Here is a 23,207-nt window from a genome sequence, read left to right as displayed (position 1 = left end):
CAGTACTGTTACCCTGTATGGCCTGTGGTTTACACTACAGTACTGTGACCCTGTATGACCTGGTTTACACTACAGTACTGTTACCCTGTATGGCCTGTGGTTTACACTACAGTACTGTTACCCTGTATGGCCTGGTTTACACTACAGTACTGTTACCCTGTATGGCCTGGTTTACATTACAGTACTGTTACCCTGTATGGCCCTGTTTACACTACAGTACTGTTACCCTGTATGGCCTGGTTTACACTACAGTACTGTGACCCTGTATGACCTGGTTTACACTACAGTACTGTTACCCTGTATGGCCTGGTTTACACTACAGTACTGTTACCCTGTATGGCCTGTGGTTTACACCACAGTACTGTTACCCTGTATGGCCTGGTTTACACTACAGTGCTGTTACCCTGTATGGCCTGGTTTACACTACAGTACTGTTATCCTGTATCGCCTAGGTTTACACTACAGTACTGTTACCCTGCATGGCCCTGTTTACACTACAGTACTGTTACCCTGTATGGCCTGTGGTTTAAAATCAATAGTAAATTTACAAAAACAAATTATTAGCCTTAACTTCGCACATTTTCTGAATATGTGCTCATGATCACAGTCACAGACAGTTAAAAATGCATCCGTCTCAAATAGTCATTCAGATTCCCATGTAAAATGGCCTTTTAACTGACTAAAATATCACCCATTATAGGGGATTAAAATGCTCAACATTTGAAGAAAAAGTCAATTTTTCTTCCCGGCTAACTGTCAGGAAGTTTGAAAAGACAGGCAGAGTGGGCAGGGAGCTTATATTCATGAGCTGGCCTTGACTGACAGCTCTTTGAAACCCCTGATGTCAACCTGGGCTGCAGTCCTGCAGTAAAATCAGCCCTAGCAAATCAGGTGGTACACAAATCAGCTCAAACATTGAAATAGCGTCATTTGGCATGTCTCTGCTGGGAGGGGTTCACAGCAGCACTGACGGATGTGTTGAATGACAACTACCCCCCCATTTTGTTCCACGCTTGAAGACCAGTAACACCAAACAGATGAAAGGCGAGACATAAGTATCTCTACCATAGATGAATAGTGTAAACTTTTAATTATATTTGATGACACCCTACAGGCACCAGTAGAGTAGCTGTATAAACCACACCCCTCCACAAACACGCCTTCTCCGATGTTGGTTACAAAGCGGTACTTATTTAAATGAGGTAAGAGAATATCATGTTACCATTGGTGTATTAAAATGAGAGTTAGGGTGATGTCACCCCTTTTCCCGTAATAATCCTGAAGTGTTTGACATGGGGGACCAGTATCTTTATGACCAACCTTGATCAATGTAGGAGAAACACTCATTTTTTTCATACTTTGGTCATCATACTTTGATCTGGTTTCATCCAAATATCATCAGATTTCATGAAAAACACGACTGTTCATGACCTTTAAGTATCCTCGGCATAGTGGCAGTTAAGACGTTTCTCTCCCCCTGAAACCAAGTCTATAAACTCCTCTGCGTAAAGCTGTAGTGGTGGAGGCCAATCCAGTCCAGGGGGGTCAGTCAAGGTCAATCAGACCCAGCATGGCTGTATTTCAGCAGGGTCATCTCCTCTTTCTGTCGTCAGCTGCTTGTCCCTGGTTCTGTCTGTGTCGTCCATTCTGCTGCAGCCCGTCCAGTTGGAGGTGGTTCTGGCTGTAGAGCTTGATAAGGGCTCCGGGAAGCAGGGCCACACAGGCGATGGCCAACAGCTGTAGCAGCGTCCCCCAGGAGAAGATATCGTCCAGGGAAGAGATCTCTGACAGGATGGAGCCGGTCCGCACGCAGATGAAGTTATACGGGATCAGACCTGATGAAGGAGAGACTGAGTTAGACCTCCTAGATAAATACTAGTCCTGGGGAAGGAGAGGAGGGACTGAGTTAGACCTAGATGAACACTAGACCTGGGGAAGGAGAGGAGGGACTGAGTTAGACCTCCTAGATAAACACTAGTCCTGGGGAAGGAGAGGAGAGACTGAGTTAGACCTAGATGAACACTAGACCTGGGGAAGGAGAGGAGGGACTGAGTTAGACCTCCTAGATAAACACTAGTCCTGGGGAAGGAGAGGAGAGACTGAGTTAGACCTATATGAACACTAGACCTGGGGAAGGAGAGGAGGGACTGAGTTAGACCTCCTAGATAAACACTAAACCTGGGGAAGGAGAGGAGAGACTGTGTTAGACCGCTGAGCTAAAGGCGATATGGGAGGAGGGAGAGTTCGGAACAGTTAAGGTGGACATGATCTGGTAATTAATGACATCTGTTGTAGTAGTACTTCAATGTAACAAGGGAGAGACTGTGTTAGCCTTCTGAGCTAAAGCCTAGACATTAACTTAGTGAGCTAATGTAAGTCTTCACGTCTTAAGCAAAATGACGTATCGTGTCATTCTCAGTAGTATTATATAATAGTCATGTGTGTTGTGTTGCGTGGCAGTGCTGCTTCTCACCGATGAGTACGGAGAAGAAGAACATGGAGACAGGGATGTTGAGGACGGGGGACGTGACGTTCAGGAACCAGTTAGGAGTCATGGGGAAGAACCGCAGGAACAGGAGGAAGAAGAACAGACTGCTACGGTTCTCCTCCACCTGACAGAGAGAGGGAAGGAGAGGGCATGGGAGAGAGGGTGGGAGAGGAGGAGGAGGGAGAGAGGAGGTGGGAGAGAGGGAAGGAGAGGGCATGGGAGAGAGGGAGGGGGAGGGAGAGGGGGGAAGGGAGAGGAGGTAGAGAGGGGGTGGGAGAGGAGGTGGGAGAGAGGGGAGGGAGAGGAGGTAGAGAGGGCATGGGAGAGGGGGTGGGAGAACGAAGGAGAGAGGGGGAGGGAGAGAAGGGGTGGGAGAACGGATGAGGTAGAGGGGGAAGGGGGGGGGGGAGAGAACGGATGAGGTAGAGGGGGAAGGAGGGAGGGTGGAAAAACGAAGGAGATAGAGAGGGAAGGAGAGAGCAGGAGGTAAAGAGGAAGAGAGAACTGTCATTTTAAATGTACTTATTAATGAATGATTGGAGGGATATTACTAAAGTCCCAACACTGTAAAAGAACACATGGCATTCTGCATTCTTACCCTGTGTAACACGCTTAGTTATGTTTCCCTTGCCACTGTTTATGTATTCCTATTGGTCGGTTGAATTTACATATCAATAAGGTGTTATGTCATAGGTCATGCTTGCAGATAGGGGGAGGTCACATTCTGAAATAGTGCATTTTATACATGATATACTTCTATGGCCTTTTATTGTCCCCCAGCACAAGGTGCACCTGTGTAATGATCATGCTGTTTAATCAGCTTCTTGATATACCACACCTGGCAGGTGGATGGATTATCTTGGCAAAGGAGAAATGCTCACTAACAGGGTTATAAACAAATATGCGTACAACATTTGAGAAAAATAAGCTTTTCGTGCATATGGAAAATGTCTGGGATCTTATTTCAGCTCATGACACTTTACATGTTGTGTTTATATTGTAGCTCAGTGTATATTTGTGTACAGTACCTGTTAGATATTGGTGGCTTCCTGGGATGCACTTTTCTATAAGAGAGAGTTACCCAGCATGCTCTAATTCAGTTATTTCCATGCCAACAGACGATTCACAAATCTGCAGCGATCAACATACTGTTGTCCTGAACATGTTCTTTCCTGGTGTCTATTAATCACCAATCAACTGGGACCGCTGGCTGGACAGTCTTTTATTAATCACCAATCAACTGGGACCGCTGGCTGGACAGTCTTTTCTTTACAAACCAAAAACCCAAGAGAGTTACGAAGTACGATCACATCTGTTATACTGGTGATCAGACCAGTCTTCTGTTCCTCACTGGTCATCTGTTATACTGGTGGTCAGACACTGTTATACTGGTGATCAGACCAGTCTTCTGCTCCTCACTGGTCATGTTATACTGGTGATCAGACCAGTCTTCTGCTCCTCACTGGTCATCTGTTATACTGGTGATCAGACACTGTTATACTGGTGATCAGACACTGTTATACTGGTGATCAGACACTGTTATACTGGTGATCAGACCAGTCTTCTGCTCCTCAATGGTCATCTGTTACACCTGTCTAACCTAATGTGTAAGCCAAGGACACTGTAAGAGGAGACACACACACACACACACACACACACCCCTCTAGTCTATCTTTAGAGAATTGTAATCAAAGGACATGTGGTAAAGGAAGGGTCCTGTACCCCCCCCCCCCCCCCCCCCCCCCCCCCCCCCCCAGTCCTACACCCTCCTCCAACAACCCCATGGTACTGTGGTGTGGAACAACATACTCTGTCTCTCTGTCACACCTTGTTCTGCAGCCTGTCCACCTTGTCGGGGAACAGGCGTGTGACGTAGCTCTTCCCGAAGGCAGCAGAGAGCAGGTAACAGAAGGTAGAGCCGGTGGTGGTCAGAAGACAGGCCAGGACCAGACCCTGCCATGGACCAAACAGCGCCCCCGCCAGCATGTTCTGCGACGCACAGGGGATGAGCATGGTGAGCAGAGGTGGGAAAAGTACCCAATTGTCATACTTGAGGAAAAGTAAAGATACCTTCATAAAAAATGCCTGAAGTGAAAGACACCCAGTAAAATACTACTGGAGTAAAAGTCAAAGTATATGATTTTTAAATATACTTAAGTACCAAAAGTTAACTGAAAACATAAATCATTTCAAAATGCTTATATTAAGCAAACCAAACAACACACTGTTCTTGTTTGTTTATCTACAGATAGCCAGGGGTCACTCTCCCTCACTCCATCACTTCCACACTCCATCACTCCCTCACTCCATCACTCCAACACTCCCACACTCCAACACTCCATCACTCCATCACTCCCACACTCCATCACTCCAACACTCCATCACTCCCTCACTCCCTCACTCCATCACTCCAACACTCCCACACTCCATCACTCCAACACTCCATCACTCCAACACTCCATCACTCCCTCACTCCATCACTCCCTCACTCCATCACTCCAACACTCCATCACTCCAACACTCCATCACTCCCTCACTCCATCACTCCAACACTCCATCACTCCCTCACTCCATCATTCCCTCACTCCATCACTGCCACACTCCATCACTCCAACACTCCATCACTCCAACACTCCATCACTCCAACACTCCATCACTCCCACACTCCATCACTCCCTCACTCCATCACTCCAACACTCCATCACTCCAACACTCCATCACTCCAACACTCCATCACTCCCACACTCCATCACTCCAACACTCCATCACTCCATCACTCCATCACTCCAACACTCCATCACTCCCACACTCCATCACTCCAACACTCCATCACTGCCACACTCCATCACTCCCTCACTCCATCACTGCCACACTCCAACACTCCATCACTCCCACACTCCAACACTCCATCACTCCATCACTCCAACACTCCATCACTCCCACACTCCCACACTCCAACACTCCATCACTCCCACACTCCATCACTCCCACACTCCATCACTCCCTCACTCCATCACTCCCACACTCCATCACTCCCTCACTCCATCACTCCCTCACTCCATCACTCCCTCACTCCATCACTCCCACACTCCATCACTCCCACACTCCATCACTCCATCACTCCCACACTCCATCACTCCCTCACTCCATCACTCCATCACTCCCTCACTCCATCACTCCCACACTCCATCACTCCCACACTCCATCACTCCCACACTCCATCACTCCCACACTCCATCACTCCCACACTCCATCACTCCCACACTCCATCACTCCCTCACTCCCACACTCCATCACTGCCACACTCCATCACTGCCACACTCCATCACTCCCACACTCCATCACTCCCACACTCCATCACTCCCACACTCCGACATTATTTACAAATGAAGCATGTGTGTTTAGTGAGTCCGCTAGATCAGAGGCAGTAGGGAAAAGTGTGAATTGGACCATTTTCCTGTCCTGCTAAGCATTCAAAATATAACTAGTACTTTTGGGTGTCAGGGAAAATGCATGGAGTAAAAAGTACATCATTTTCTTTAGGAATGTAGTGAAGTAAAAGTTGTCAAAAAATATAAATAGTAAAGTACAGATACCCCCAAAAACGACTGAAGTACTACTTCAAAGTATTTTTACTTAAGTACTTTACACCCCTACTGATGAGGGTCAGGAGGCTGTTCTGACCATGGATGGAGGTTCTGGTCTTTAGGGTCATGGGTTCATGGAAACAAAGTGTGTGTTCCATAGATGGAGGTTCTGGTCTTTAGGGTCATGAAAACAAAGTGTGTGTTCCATGGATGGGTGTAATGTTAGTCCCTCTCACCAGGAAGGAGGAGCCAGGGATGGCGAAGGACTGTTTGTAGATGTAGGCACTACAGAACAGCAGCACCACGTAGCCTGTGTGTTCTGTCTTATAGAACTGCAGCATCTCAGCCAGCTCCCTCAGCTCATCCAGGTCCGACGGGAACTTCAGTCTGGAGGGAAACAAACACCAGCAACATCAGATAACATGGTTCCTAGTTCTAGTGTCAGATTTAGACAGAAATATTGGCACCTAGTTACTGTTTGCAACAGGGGAATTTTTTATTTTTTTTTCAAACGGGAATTGAGGACAGAGCATTTAAGGTAACACAGGCGAAGGCCATAGGAAGGGGCTATAGGTCATAGGAAGGGGCTATAGGTCATAGGAAGGGGCTATAGGTCATAGGAAGGGGTTATAGGTCATATGAAGGGGTTATAGGTCATGGGAAGGGGTTATAGGTCATGGGAAGGGGTTATAGGTCATAGGAAGGGGTTATAGGTTATAGGAAGGGGTTATAGGTCATATGAAGGGGTTATAGGTCATAGGAAGGGGTTATAGGAAGGGGTTATAAGTTATAGGAAGGGGTTATAGGTTATAGCCAGCCATAGTACACACAGTACAGACATACTACGGCTGTGTGTACTATGGCTGTTTATACAGCCGTAGTACAGACAGCCGTAGTATAGACAGCCGTAGTACAGACAGCCGTAGTATATACAGCCATAGTACAGACAGCCGTAGTATTGTTAGTGGAATTCTAAATTCCTCTGTATTATTTCCCAATCAGAATTAATTACTCTTGTCAATGCATTCTATGGGATCGTAAAACCCATATTATTATTATAGGAATGGACAGATCCCCAGTCTTAAACTCAGGTAACAGCGTTTATTTCAAGAGAGTACTGACCCAAAATACAAAGAACCTTACATTTTAAAGAGACAACATAAAATGACATCATCAGTTTCTCACACCCTCTCCGATCCACACAATAGCGCAGTGTCTTCAGGTCTGGAGATCGTCTTCTACTCCCCTCATAAAACAAACATTCCAATCTGTCTAAAAGACATCTTCTCCTCCACTAATGGAACATCAAACAAACATTCTTATCTGTCAGAAAAGATATATACCATCCCCCTCCCTTAAACCCACAAGGTACAGACAATGAATTCGTTTTACTTACATGTTCAGTAACAGCTTAACCAAGAACCCATACATTTCATACCATAACATAATAGTATTAAAATAACTGGTTCTAATCTAAATGTATGCATAATTAATCATTTCAACTATAATTTCCTCCAACAAGTTTATACAGCCATAGTACACACAGCCATAGTACAGACAGCCATAGTACAGACAGCCATAGTACAGACAGCCATAGTACAGACAGCCATAGTATATACAGCCATAGTACAGACAGCCATAGTATATACAGCCATAGTACAGACAGCCATAGTACATACAGCCATAGTACAGACAGCCATAGTACATACAGCCATAGTACAGACAGCCATAGTACAGACAGCTATAGTACATACAGCCATAGTACAGACAGCCATAGTACATACAGCCATAGTACAGACAGCCATAGTACATACAGCCATAGTACAGACAGCCATAGTACATACAGCCATAGTACATACAGCCATAGTACATACAGCCATAGTACAGACAGCCATAGTACATACAGCCATAGTACATACAGCCATAGTACAGACAGCTATAGTACACACAGCTATAGTACAGACAGCCATAGTACAGACAGCCATAGTACAGACAGCCATAGTACAGACAGCCGTAGTACAGACAGCCATAGTACAGACAGCCATAGTACAGACAGCCATAGTACAGACAGCCATAGTACAGACAGCCATAGTACAGACAGCCGTAGTACAGACAGCCATAGTACAGACAGCCATAGTACAGACAGCCATAGTATATACAGCCATAGTACAGACAGCCATAGTACAGACAGCCGTAGTACAGACAGCCATAGTACAGACAGCCATAGTACATACAGCCATAGTACATACAGCCATAGTACAGACAGCCGTAGTACACACAGCCGTAGTATATACAGCCGTAGTACAGACAGCTATAGTACACACAGCCATAGTACAGACAGCCATAGTACAGACCGCTATAGTACATACAGCCATAGTACAGACAGCCATAGTACAGACAGCCATAGTACAGACAGCCATAGTACAGACAGCCATAGTACACACAGCCATAGTACACACAGCCATAGTACAGACAGCCATAGTACAGACAGCCATAGTACAGACAGCCATAGTACAGACCGCTATAGTACATACAGCCATAGTACACACAGCCATAGTACAGACAGCCATAGTATATACAGCCATAGTACAGACAGCTATAGTACAGACAGCTATAGTACAGACAGCCATAGTACAGACAGCTATAGTACACACAGCCATAGTACAGACAGCTATAGTACACACAGCCATAGTACAGACAGCTATAGTACAGACAGCTATAGTACAGACAGCCATAGTACAGACAGCCATAGTACAGACAGCTATAGTACACACAGCCATGGTACAGACAGCTATAGTACAGACAGCCATAGTACAGACAGCCATAGTACAGACAGCTATAGTACAGACAGCCATAGTACAGACAGCTATAGTACATACAGCCATAGTACAGACAGCCATAGTACAGACAGCCATAGTATATACAGCCATAGTACAGACAGCCATAGTATATACAGCTATAGTACATACAGCCATAGTACATACAGCCATAGTACAGACAGCCATAGTACATACAGCCATAGTACATACAGCCATAGTACAGACAGCTATAGTACACACAGCTATAGTACAGACAGCCATAGTACAGACAGCCATAGTACAGACAGCCGTAGTACAGACAGCCATAGTACAGACAGCCATAGTACAGACAGCCATAGTACAGACAGCCATAGTACAGACAGCCATAGTACAGACAGCCATAGTACAGACAGCCGTAGTACAGACAGCCATAGTATATACAGCCATAGTACAGACAGCCATAGTATATACAGCCATAGTACAGACAGCCATAGTACATACAGCCATAGTACAGACAGCCATAGTACATACAGCCATAGTACAGACAGCCATAGTACAGACAGCTATAGTACATACAGCCATAGTACAGACAGCCATAGTACATACAGCCATAGTACAGACAGCCATAGTACATACAGCCATAGTACAGACAGCCATAGTACATACAGCCATAGTACATACAGCCATAGTACATACAGCCATAGTACAGACAGCCATAGTACATACAGCCATAGTACATACAGCCATAGTACAGACAGCTATAGTACACACAGCTATAGTACAGACAGCCATAGTACAGACAGCCATAGTACAGACAGCCGTAGTACAGACAGCCATAGTACAGACAGCCATAGTACAGACAGCCATAGTACAGACAGCCATAGTACAGACAGCCATAGTACAGACAGCCATAGTACAGACAGCCGTAGTACAGACAGCCATAGTACAGACAGCCATAGTACAGACAGCCATAGTATATACAGCCATAGTACAGACAGCCATAGTACAGACAGCCGTAGTACAGACAGCCATAGTACAGACAGCCATAGTACATACAGCCATAGTACATACAGCCATAGTACAGACAGCCGTAGTACACACAGCCGTAGTATATACAGCCGTAGTACAGACAGCTATAGTACACACAGCCATAGTACAGACAGCCATAGTACAGACCGCTATAGTACATACAGCCATAGTACAGACAGCCATAGTACAGACAGCCATAGTACAGACAGCCATAGTACAGACAGCCATAGTACACACAGCCATAGTACACACAGCCATAGTACAGACAGCCATAGTACAGACAGCCATAGTACAGACAGCCATAGTACAGACCGCTATAGTACATACAGCCATAGTACACACAGCCATAGTACAGACAGCCATAGTATATACAGCCATAGTACAGACAGCTATAGTACAGACAGCTATAGTACAGACAGCCATAGTACAGACAGCTATAGTACACACAGCCATAGTACAGACAGCTATAGTACACACAGCCATAGTACAGACAGCTATAGTACAGACAGCTATAGTACAGACAGCCATAGTACAGACAGCCATAGTACAGACAGCTATAGTACACACAGCCATGGTACAGACAGCTATAGTACAGACAGCCATAGTACAGACAGCCATAGTACAGACAGCTATAGTACAGACAGCCATAGTACAGACAGCTATAGTACATACAGCCATAGTACAGACAGCCATAGTACAGACAGCCATAGTATATACAGCCATAGTACAGACAGCCATAGTATATACAGCTATAGTACATACAGCCATAGTACATACAGCCATAGTACAGACAGCCATAGTACATACAGCCATAGTACATACAGCCATAGTACAGACAGCTATAGTACACACAGCTATAGTACAGACAGCCATAGTACAGACAGCCATAGTACAGACAGCCATAGTACAGACAGCCGTAGTACAGACAGCCATAGTACAGACAGCCATAGTACAGACAGCCATAGTACAGACAGCCATAGTACAGACAGCCATAGTACAGACAGCCATAGTACAGACAGCCGTAGTACAGACAGCCATAGTACAGACAGCCATAGTATATACAGCCATAGTACAGACAGCCATAGTACAGACAGCCGTAGTACAGACAGCCATAGTACAGACAGCCATAGTACATACAGCCATAGTACATACAGCCATAGTACAGACAGCCATAGTACACACAGCCGTAGTATATACAGCCGTAGTACAGACAGCTATAGTACACACAGCCATAGTACAGACAGCTATAGTACAGACAGCTATAGTACAGACAGCCATAGTACAGACAGCCATAGTACAGACAGCTATAGTACAGACAGCCATAGTACAGACAGCCATAGTACAGACAGCCATAGTACATACAGCCATAGTACAGACAGCCATAGTACATACAGCCATAGTACATACAGCCATAGTACATACAGCCATAGTACAGACAGCCATAGTACATACAGCCATAGTACATACAGCCATAGTACAGACAGCTATAGTACACACAGCTATAGTACAGACAGCCATAGTACAGACAGCCATAGTACAGACAGCCATAGTACAGACAGCCGTAGTACAGACAGCCATAGTACAGACAGCCATAGTACAGACAGCCATAGTACAGACAGCCATAGTACAGACAGCCATAGTACAGACAGCCATAGTACAGACAGCCGTAGTACAGACAGCCATAGTACAGACAGCCATAGTATATACAGCCATAGTACAGACAGCCATAGTACAGACAGCCGTAGTACAGACAGCCATAGTACAGACAGCCATAGTACATACAGCCATAGTACATACAGCCATAGTACAGACAGCCATAGTACACACAGCCGTAGTATATACAGCCGTAGTACAGACAGCTATAGTACACACAGCCATAGTACAGACAGCCATAGTACAGACCGCTATAGTACATACAGCCATAGTACAGACAGCCATAGTACAGACAGCCATAGTACAGACAGCCATAGTACAGACAGCCATAGTACACACAGCCATAGTACACACAGCCATAGTACAGACAGCCATAGTACAGACAGCCATAGTACAGACAGCCATAGTACAGACCGCTATAGTACATACAGCCATAGTACACACAGCCATAGTACAGACAGCCATAGTATATACAGCCATAGTACAGACAGCTATAGTACAGACAGCTATAGTACAGACAGCCATAGTACAGACAGCTATAGTACACACAGCCATAGTACAGACAGCTATAGTACACACAGCCATAGTACAGACAGCTATAGTACAGACAGCTATAGTACAGACAGCCATAGTACAGACAGCCATAGTACAGACAGCTATAGTACACACAGCCATAGTACAGACAGCTATAGTACAGACAGCCATAGTACAGACAGCCATAGTACAGACAGCTATAGTACAGACAGCCATAGTACAGACAGCTATAGTACATACAGCCATAGTACAGACAGCCATAGTACAGACAGCCATAGTATATACAGCCATAGTACAGACAGCCATAGTATATACAGCTATAGTACATACAGCCATAGTACATACAGCCATAGTACAGACAGCCATAGTACATACAGCCATAGTACATACAGCCATAGTACAGACAGCTATAGTACACACAGCTATAGTACAGACAGCCATAGTACAGACAGCCATAGTACAGACAGCCATAGTACAGACAGCCGTAGTACAGACAGCCATAGTACAGACAGCCATAGTACAGACAGCCATAGTACAGACAGCCATAGTACAGACAGCCATAGTACAGACAGCCATAGTACAGACAGCCGTAGTACAGACAGCCATAGTACAGACAGCCATAGTATATACAGCCATAGTACAGACAGCCATAGTACAGACAGCCGTAGTACAGACAGCCATAGTACAGACAGCCATAGTACATACAGCCATAGTACATACAGCCATAGTACAGACAGCCATAGTACACACAGCCGTAGTATATACAGCCGTAGTACAGACAGCTATAGTACACACAGCCATAGTACAGACAGCCATAGTACAGACCGCTATAGTACATACAGCCATAGTACAGACAGCCATAGTACAGACAGCCATAGTACAGACAGCCATAGTACACACAGCCATAGTACACACAGCCATAGTACAGACAGCCATAGTACAGACAGCCATAGTACAGACAGCCATAGTACAGACCGCTATAGTACATACAGCCATAGTACACACAGCCATAGTACAGACAGCCATAGTATATACAGCCATAGTACAGACAGCTATAGTACAGACAGCTATAGTACAGACAGCCATAGTACAGACAGCTATAGTACACACAGCCATAGTACAGACAGCTATAGTACACACAGCCATAGTACAGACAGCTATAGTACAGACAGCTATAGTACAGACAGCCATAGTACAGACAGCCATAGTACAGACAGCTATAGTACACACAGCCATAGTACAGACAGCTATAGTACAGACAGCCATAGTACAGACAGCCATAGTACAGACAGCTATAGTACAGACAGCCATAGTACAGACAGCTATAGTACATACAGCCATAGTACAGACAGCCATAGTACAGACAGCCATAGTATATACAGCCATAGTACAGACAGCCATAGTATATACAGCTATAGTACATACAGCCATAGTACAGACAGCCATAGTACAGACAGCCATAGTACAGACAGCCATAGTACAGACAGCCATAGTACAGACCGCTATAGTACATACAGCCATAGTACACACAGCCATAGTACAGACAGCCATAGTATATACAGCCATAGTACAGACAGCTATAGTACAGACAGCTATAGTACAGACAGCCATAGTACAGACAGCTATAGTACACACAGCCATAGTACAGACAGCTATAGTACACACAGCCATAGTACAGACAGCTATAGTACAGACAGCTATAGTACAGACAGCCATAGTACAGACAGCCATAGTACAGACAGCTATAGTACACACAGCCATAGTACAGACAGCTATAGTACAGACAGCCATAGTACAGACAGCCATAGTACAGACAGCTATAGTACAGACAGCCATAGTACAGACAGCTATAGTACATACAGCCATAGTACAGACAGCCATAGTACAGACAGCCATAGTATATACAGCCATAGTACAGACAGCCATAGTATATACAGCTATAGTACATACAGCCATAGTACAGACAGCCATAGTACAGACAGCCATAGTACAGACAGCCATAGTACAGACAGCCATAGTACAGACCGCTATAGTACAGACAGCCATAGTACAGACAGCCATAGTACAGACAGCCATAGTACAGACAGCCATAGTACAGACAGCTATAGTACAGACAGCCATAGTACAGACAGCCATAGTACACACAGCCATAGTACAGACAGCCATAGTACAGACAGCCATAGTACAGACAGCCATAGTACAGACAGCCATAGTACAGACAGCCATAGTACAGACAGCTATAGTACACACAGCCATAGTACAGACAGCCATAGTACAGACAGCCATAGTACAGACAGCCATAGTACAGACAGCCATAGTACAGACAGCCATAGTACAGACAGCCATAGTACACACAGCCATAGTACAGACAGCCATAGTACAGACAGCCATAGTACAGACAGCCATAGTACAGACCGCTATAGTACAGACAGCCATAGTACAGACAGCCATAGTACAGACAGCCATAGTACAGACAGCCATAGTACAGACAGCTATAGTACAGACAGCCATAGTACAGACAGCCATAGTACACACAGCCATAGTACAGACAGCCATAGTACAGACAGCCATAGTACAGACAGCCATAGTACAGACAGCTATAGTACAGACAGCTATAGTACACACAGCCATAGTACAGACAGCCATAGTACAGACAGCCATAGTACAGACAGCCATAGTACAGACAGCCATAGTACAGACAGCTATAGTACAGACAGCTATAGTACAGACAGCTATAGTACAGACAGCTATAGTACAGACAGCCATAGTACAGACAGCTATAGTACAGACAGCTATAGTACACACAGCCATAGTACAGACCGCTATAGTACACACAGCCATAGTACAGACAGCTATAGTACACACAGCCATAGTACAGACAGCTATAGTACACACAGCCATAGTACAGACCGCTATAGTACACACAGCCATAGTACAGACAGCTATAGTACACACAGCCGTAGTACAGACAGCTATAGTACAGACAGCCATAGTACAGACAGCCATAGTACAGACAGCTATAGTACACACAGCCATAGTACAGACAGCTATAGTACACACAGCCATAGTATATACAGCCATAGTACAGACAGCCATAGTACAGACAGCTATAGTACACACAGCCATAGTACAGACAGCTATAGTACACACAGCCATAGTACAGACAGCCATAGTACAGACAGCCATAGTACAGACAGCCATAGTACAGACAGCCATAGTACAGACAGCTATAGTACACACAGCCATAGTACAGACAGCTATAGTACACACAGCCATAGTATATACAGCCATAGTACAGACAGCCATAGTACAGACAGCTATAGTACACACAGCCATAGTACAGACCGCTATAGTACACACAGCCATAGTACAGACAGCTATAGTACACACAGCCATAGTACAGACAGCTATAGTACACACAGCCGTAGTACAGACAGCCGTAGTACAGACAGCCGTAGTACACACAGCCGTAGTACAGACAGCTATAGTACAGACAGCTATAGTACACACAGCCATAGTACAGACAGCTATAGTACACACAGCCATAGTACAGACAGCTATAGTACACACAGCCATAGTACAGACAGCCGTAGTACACACAGCCATAGTACAGACAGCCATAGTACAGACAGCTATAGTACACACAGCCATAGTACAGACAGCTATAGTACACACAGCCATAGTACAGACAGCTATAGTACACACAGCCATAGTACAGACAGCTATAGTACACACAGCCATAGTACAGACCGCTATAGTACACACAGCCATAGTACAGACAGCCGTAGTACACACAGCCATAGTACAGACAGCTATAGTACACACAGCCATAGTACAAACAGCTATAGTACACACAGCCATAGTACAGACAGCCATAGTACAGACAGCTATAGTACACACAGCCATAGTACAGACAGCCGTAGTACACACAGCCATAGTACAGACAGCCGTAGTACAGACAGCTATAGTACACACAGCCATAGTACAGACAGCTATAGTACACACAGCCATAGTACAGACAGCTATAGTACACACAGCCATAGTACAGACAGCTATAGTACACACAGCCATAGTACAGACAGCTATAGTACACACAGCCATAGTACAGACAGCCGTAGTACACACAGCCATAGTACAGACAGCCATAGTACACACAGTCGTAGTTGTAGTCATATAGGGAAGACATAATGCTCAGCCCCCAGTCTGCTGGTGTATGACTCGCCTAAACTTGACTCTCTAGAGTTTTGGGAATCTGGGGACACCCTAATCTGACATCATAGACAGGTCAAACACAGACTAAAGTGGGCATGGCTGGTGCCCGTGTGCAGCATGAGAGGGAGAGGTTTCCAGATGGCGGAGAGAGAGAGTATGAAACAGGATATGGGACAGAAATAGCGGCTTTTGCTCTGGGATTTCTGCCTCTGCTAGTTTCGATGCTGGAAGTATCAGGCTCCTCAGCCGTGACACAGACACACGCAAACAGAATGAACCATAAACCATGAAATCTGAGCTGCTGGTATCACATCTAATTGTTGAGCTGTATGGGATGAATGGAAGGCAAAGCCACTGTGGTATCTCTCAGCACATCGTGTCCAGTGTATTGTCCTGGGTAGCACCTCATCAGAACCTTCCGGTGTGTATCCCTCAGTACATCGTGTCCAGTGTATTGTCCTGGGTAGCACCTCATCAGAACCTTCCGGTGTGTATCTCTCAGCACACCGTGTCCAGTGTATTGTCCTGGGTAGCACCTCATCAGAACCGTCCGGTGTGTATCCCTCAGCACACCGTGTCCAGTGTATTGTCCTGGGTAGAACCTCATCAGAACCTTCCGGTATGTTTCCCTCAGCACACCGTGTCCAGTGTATTGTCCTGGGTAGCACCTCATCAGAACCGTCCGGTGTGTATCCCTCAGCATACCGTGTCCAGTGTATTGTCCTGGGTAGCACCTCATCAGAACCGTCCGGTGTGTATCCCTCAGCACACCGTGTCCAGTGTATTGTCCTGGGTAGAACCTCATCAGAACCTTCCGGTATGTTTCCCTCAGCACACCGTGTCCAGTGTATTGTCCTGGGTAGCACCTCATCAGAACCGTCCGGTGTGTATCCCTCAGCACACCGTGTCCAGTGTATGGTCCTGGGTAGAACCTCATCAGAACTTTCCGGTGTGTATCCCTCAGCACACCGTGACCAGTGTATTGTCCTGGGTAGCACCTCATCAGAACCTTCCGGTGTGTATCTCTCAGCACACCGTGTCCAGTGTATTGTCCTGGGTAGCACCTCATCAGAACCTTCCGGTATGTTTCCCTCAGCACACCGTGTCCAGTGTATTGTCCTGGGTAGCACCTCATCAGAACCGTCCGGTGTGTATCCCTCAGCACACCGTGTCCAATGTATTGTCCTGGGTAGAACCTCATCAGAACCGTCCGGTGGTGGACCTGGCAGGAGACCCTAGAGACCCAGTGGTGTCCTCCTGTCCAGGCTGTCCATCCACCTCTGGATGTCTGTTCTCTAATAGAAGTGTCCAGGCCTGATAAACATGCCGGCAGGGTCGTGAAACTCCTTTATAATCAGGGAGGATGAAATATGATGGGACGATGGCATCACGCCAACCAAGACAAGTGTGTCCTGTCCAGGGTTAGATCAGAGCTGTATGTTCTCATACTCATCAGACTGAGGAGGACAGTATTTCAGGCCAAGTGAACCTAAGCCAACCAAGAGAGGCCGTGGCCAGATCTCCACTGGGGCAGAAACCATAAACATAGGAGAGAAGGTGGGTCTGGATGAGACACACAGGGGTTTAGAGTAGGCCTATAGGAACATAATCTGAAAACAGGAACTACTGTGATATAATCACCTGTCACACAACACCATCAGGCAAAGGACAAATACTTTGAGAGAACAGCAACCAGCTGTGACATTTCCTCTGAATTAGCCTACACTGACAAGTCAGGTGTTTGATGATGCCATTTTCATAACTTAAAAGTCGTGCGATCGTCTGAGGGAAATGAGATGCTGCCAAACGCAGTGATTATGACAGCACCTCCATGGACTCTGCGCCGTCTGTCAATACACTTATCAACATCATAATCCTACAACAGATAACCACTCTGGGACTTTAATGTTGCATTAGATCTATTACATAAATGGTGATGTCACTATGCTATTATTACCCCTAATAAAACACTGTGGAAGTCGCTATATTTTGACTTATTTGCAAAGTTGTATACGTAAACATGTCCTAGAAAGTGTCATTGTACAAGCAGGCAGCTGTTGTAGCCTATAATTATTATGCTAATAGCAAAAGTCTTGCGACATCTGGCAATTGTAGCTATAGATCTGTTGAGGCTGGCTACCTGTACTCTACAACTTCCACGTCCCCCTCTGCGCTCTCGTTGTTTAACTCCACCGCATGTCGCCGGTGAAGATGTTGCGGTCCGGGCGGCAGGAAAGTGGACAGGAGATAGAGGTATAACGTTGCCGCTCCTACCACAGAAAATAAACCCGAAATGGAGCCCATTGCTACGCGCTACACCGAATTCCTATCAGAAAGGCTTGTTCGGTGACCGACTCCCGGTGTCGGTTTTGAGAAATGAACGTCACAGAATAACTTCTGACAGTTGCCCTGTGGTCCTGGAATGCTTTCAACTATGTCTTCACTAGAGGGCAGCCGCGTGTTCTCTGGTGGTCAAGTACCAGACTAGAGTATTGAGGATCGTTGTCTGGACCTTGATGTTATGAACTACAGTTGGCTCTCCTTACACCAAAATATGTTTTTGGGCAACAAGCTTGTTTCTCTGCACTACAACAGACGTTGATGAAGGTATTATCTGGTTTCTCTGCACTACAACAGCTGGGTTATGATGAAGGTATTATCTGGTTTCTCTGCACTACAACAGACGTTGATGAAGGTATTATCTGGTTTCTCTGCACTACAACAGCTGGGTTATGATGAAGGTATTATCTGGTTTCTCTGCACTACAACAGACATTGATGAAGGTATTATCTGGTTTCTCTGCACTACAACAGACGTTGATGAAGGTATTATCTGGTTTCTCTGCACTACAACAGCTGGGTTATGATGAAGGTATTATCTGGTTTCTCTGCACTACAACAGACATTGATGAAGGTATTATCTGGTTTCTCTGCACTACAACAGACATTGATGAAGGTATTATCTGGTTTCTCTGCACTACAACAGACATTGATGAAGGTATTATCTTGTTTCTCTGCACTACAACAGACATTGATGAAGGTATTATCTGGTTTCTCTGCACTACAACAGACATTGATGAAGGTATTATCTGGTTTCTCTGCACTACAACAGACATTGATGAAGGTATTATCTGGTTTCTCTGCACTACAACAGACATTGATGAAGGTATTATCTTGTTTCTCTGCACTACAACAGACATTGATGAAGGTATTATCTGGTTTCTCTGCACTACAACAGACATTGATGAAGGTATTATCTGGTTTCTCTGCACTACAACAGACGTTGATGAAGGTATTATCTGGTTTCTCTGCACTACAACAGCTGGGTTATGATGAAGGTATTATCTGGTTTCTCTGCACTACAACAGACATTGATGAAGGTATTATCTGGTTTCTCTGCACTACAACATACATTGATGAAGGTATTATCTTGTTTCTCTGCACTACAACAGACATTGATGAAGGTATTATCTGGTTTCTCTGCACTACAACAGACATTGATGAAGGTATTATCTGGTTTCTCTGCACTACAACAGACATTGATGAAGGTATTATCTGGTTTCTCTGCACTACAACAGACGTTGATGAAGGTATTATCTGGTTTCTCTGCACTACAACAGCTGGGTTATGATGAAGGTATTATCTGGTTTCTCTGCACTACAACAGACATTGATGAAGGTATTATCTGGTTTCTCTGCACTACAACAGACATTGATGAAGGTATTATCTGGTTTCTCTGCACTACAACAGACATTGATGAAGGTATTATCTTGTTTCTCTGCACTACAACAGACATTGATGAAGGTATTATCTGGTTTCTCTGCACTACAACAGACATTGATGAAGGTATTATCTGGTTTCTCTGCACTACAATAGACATTGATGAAGGTATTATCTGGTTTCTCTGCACCACAACAGACATTGATGAAGGTATTATCTGGTTTCTCTGCACTACAACAGACATTGATGAAGGTATTATCTGGTTTCTCTGCACTACAACAGACATTGATGAAGGTATTATCTGGTTTCTCTGCACTACAACAGACATTGATGAAGGTATTATCTGGTTTCTCTGCACTACAACAGACATTGATGAAGGTATTATCTGGTTTCTCTGCACTACAACAGACGTTGATGAAGGTATTATCTGGTTTCTCTGCACTACAACAGCTGGGTTATGATGAAGGTATTATCTGGTTTCTCTGCACTACAACAGACATTGATGAAGGTATTATCTGGTTTCTCTGCACTACAACAGACATTGATGAAGGTATTATCTGGTTTCTCTGCACTACAACAGACATTGATGAAGGTATTATCTTGTTTCTCTGCACTACAACAGACATTGATGAAGGTATTATCTGGTTTCTCTGCACTACAACAGACATTGATGAAGGTATTATCTGGTTTCTCTGCACTACAACAGACATTGATGAAGGTATTATCTTGTTTCTCTGCACTACAACAGACATTGATGAAGGTATTATCTAGTTTCTCTGCACTACAACAGACATTGATGAAGGTATTATCTGGTTTCTCTGCACTACAACAGCTGGGTTATGATGAAGGTATTATCTTGTTTCTCTGCACCACAACAGACATTGATGAAGGTATTATCTGGTTTCTCTGCACTACAACAGACATTGATGCATGTATTATCTGGTTTCTCTGCACCACAACAGACATTGATGAAGGTATTATCTTGTTTCTCTGCACTACAACAGACATTGATGAAGGTATTATCTGGTTTCTCTGCACTACAACAGACATTGATGAAGGTATTATCTGGTTTCTCTGCACTACAACAGACATTGATGAAGGTATTATCTGGTTTCTCTGCACTACAACAGACATTGATGAAGGTATTATCTGGTTTCTCTGCACCACAACAGACATTGATGAAGGTATTATCTTGTTTCTCTGCACTACAACAGACATTGATGAAGGTATTATCTGGTTTCTCTGCACTACAACAGACATTGATGAAGGTATTATCTGGTTTCTCTGCACTACAACAGACATTGATGAAGGTATTATCTTGTTTCTCTGCACTACAACAGCTGGGTTATGATGGTATTATCTGGTTTCTCTGCACTACAACTGACATTGATGAAGGTATTATCTTGTTTCTCTGCACTACAACAGCTGGGTTATGATGAAGGTATCATTACATTGTTAATAATGTATTACAACACCACAACACCAAGTAGTGAAACTGAGTGAAGTTACACTCAGCCACCAGTAGAGGGCAGGCTCACTTGGTGCTCATGTACAGTACAACGCACTGAAATTCACCCTACTGTACATGTGCTTATAGCTTACAGAAACGTACCACCTCTATTGCGAATGCAGATACACTGATTCACCACATTACTAACCTGATCCCACCAAGGATCCAAAATTACCTCGTCTCTGCCTTGATGTTCACACATCCCCACAGAACCCAGAACGATATGTGACCACTTGGTTAAAGACTCATCAACGCGATTCTAAGGGTGCTCAAATCGCTTAAAATAACCCTTATCAAGATCTGTTGCTTGTGCCTAATAGTCTGACATCACGTCATTATTACTACAAACAGATTATTCACTTCTCACAGTGGTGCTCATCTAGTACAGTCAGATCAAACATGATTCACTTCTCACAGTGGTGCTCATCTAGTCCTGTCAGATCAAACATGATTCACTTCTCACAGTGGTGCTCATCTAGTACAGTCAGATCGAACATGATTCACTTCTCACAGTGGTGCTCATCTAGTACAGTCAGATCAAACAGATGATTCACTTCTCACAGTGGTGCTCATCTAGTACAGTCAGATCAAACATGATTCACTTCTCACAGTGGTGCTCATCTAGTACAGTCAGATCAAACATGATTCACTTCTCACAGTGGTGCTCATCTAGTACAGTCAGATCAAACATGATTCACTTCTCACAGTGGTGCTCATCTAGTCCTGTCAGATCAAACAGATGATTCACTTCTCACAGTGGTGCTCATCTAGTCCTGTCAGATCAAACATGATTCACTTCTCACAGTGGTGCTCATCTAGTCCTGTCAGATCAAACATGATTCACTTCTCACAGTGGTGCTCATCTAGTCCTGTCAGATCAAACATGATTCACTTCTCACAGTGGTGCTCATCTAGTACAGTCAGATCAAACAGATGATTCACTTCTCACAGTGGTGCTCATCTAGTACAGTCAGATCGAACATGATTCACTTCTCACAGTGGTGCTCATCTAGTACAGTCAGATCAAACATGATTCAATGTCTCGCAAGATCCAATAATGATTCATTAGTATGTTTACATAATAAAACTGAATAGAATAGTATATACTGTAACATAGACCTATAAAGTCCCACCAAACACACCTGTCCTTTCTTATCTGAAAATAATAAATGACAAATAAACTCTGCTGAAACTCACCGCAGTGCCACTAGGCAGGACATACGCTTCGATTGAAACCAAATAGACCTACCAGAAAAGGCGTGTTAACGCCATCTGCTTTAGTTCCGTTCACAAGTACATGGAAATGCCTTTACTTTCCCAGCTCTATAAACCCAACAACGCAGTAATTAATGTAGTACTTTAAAAACAACGCAGTAATTAATGTAGTACTTTAAAAACAACGCAGTAATTAATGTAGTACTTTAAAAACAACGCAGTAATTAATGTAGTACTTTAAAAACAATGCAGTAATTAATGTAGTACTTTAAAAACAACGCAGTAATTAATGTAGTACTTTAAAAACAACACAGTAATTAATGTAGTACTTTAAAAACAACACAGTAATTAATGTAGTACTTTAAAAACAACACAGTAATTAATGTAGTACTTTAAAAACAACATAAGGTAGAACGAGAAGAAGAACACATAAAATATATCTGTAAAGTAAGTAAGCTATAT

At 44.3% G+C, this 23,207-nt stretch overlaps 1 protein-coding gene across 1 annotated transcript; it reads right to left on the bottom strand.

The window, feature by feature from the left end:
• Positions 1-791: 791 nt before the first annotated feature.
• Positions 792-18,617, bottom strand: LOC139372239 (transmembrane protein 41A-B-like). Its single transcript, XM_071112001.1, has 5 exons — positions 18,442-18,617; positions 6,312-6,462; positions 4,316-4,477; positions 2,474-2,612; positions 792-1,835 (listed from the first exon to the last, which is right to left on the bottom strand). Exons 1-5 carry the CDS (start codon positions 18,603-18,605, stop codon positions 1,591-1,593), a joined length of 861 nt encoding a protein of 286 aa, XP_070968102.1. The 5' UTR covers positions 18,606-18,617; the 3' UTR covers positions 792-1,590.
• Positions 18,618-23,207: the final 4,590 nt, after the last annotated feature.

The sequence above is a fragment of the Oncorhynchus clarkii genome, chromosome 18 (genome assembly GCF_045791955.1).
Source record: "Oncorhynchus clarkii lewisi isolate Uvic-CL-2024 chromosome 18, UVic_Ocla_1.0, whole genome shotgun sequence".
NCBI lineage: Eukaryota > Metazoa > Chordata > Actinopteri > Salmoniformes > Salmonidae > Oncorhynchus > Oncorhynchus clarkii.
Note: the sequence above shows the minus strand (reverse complement) of the source record. Positions and strands in the feature narration are given on the sequence as shown.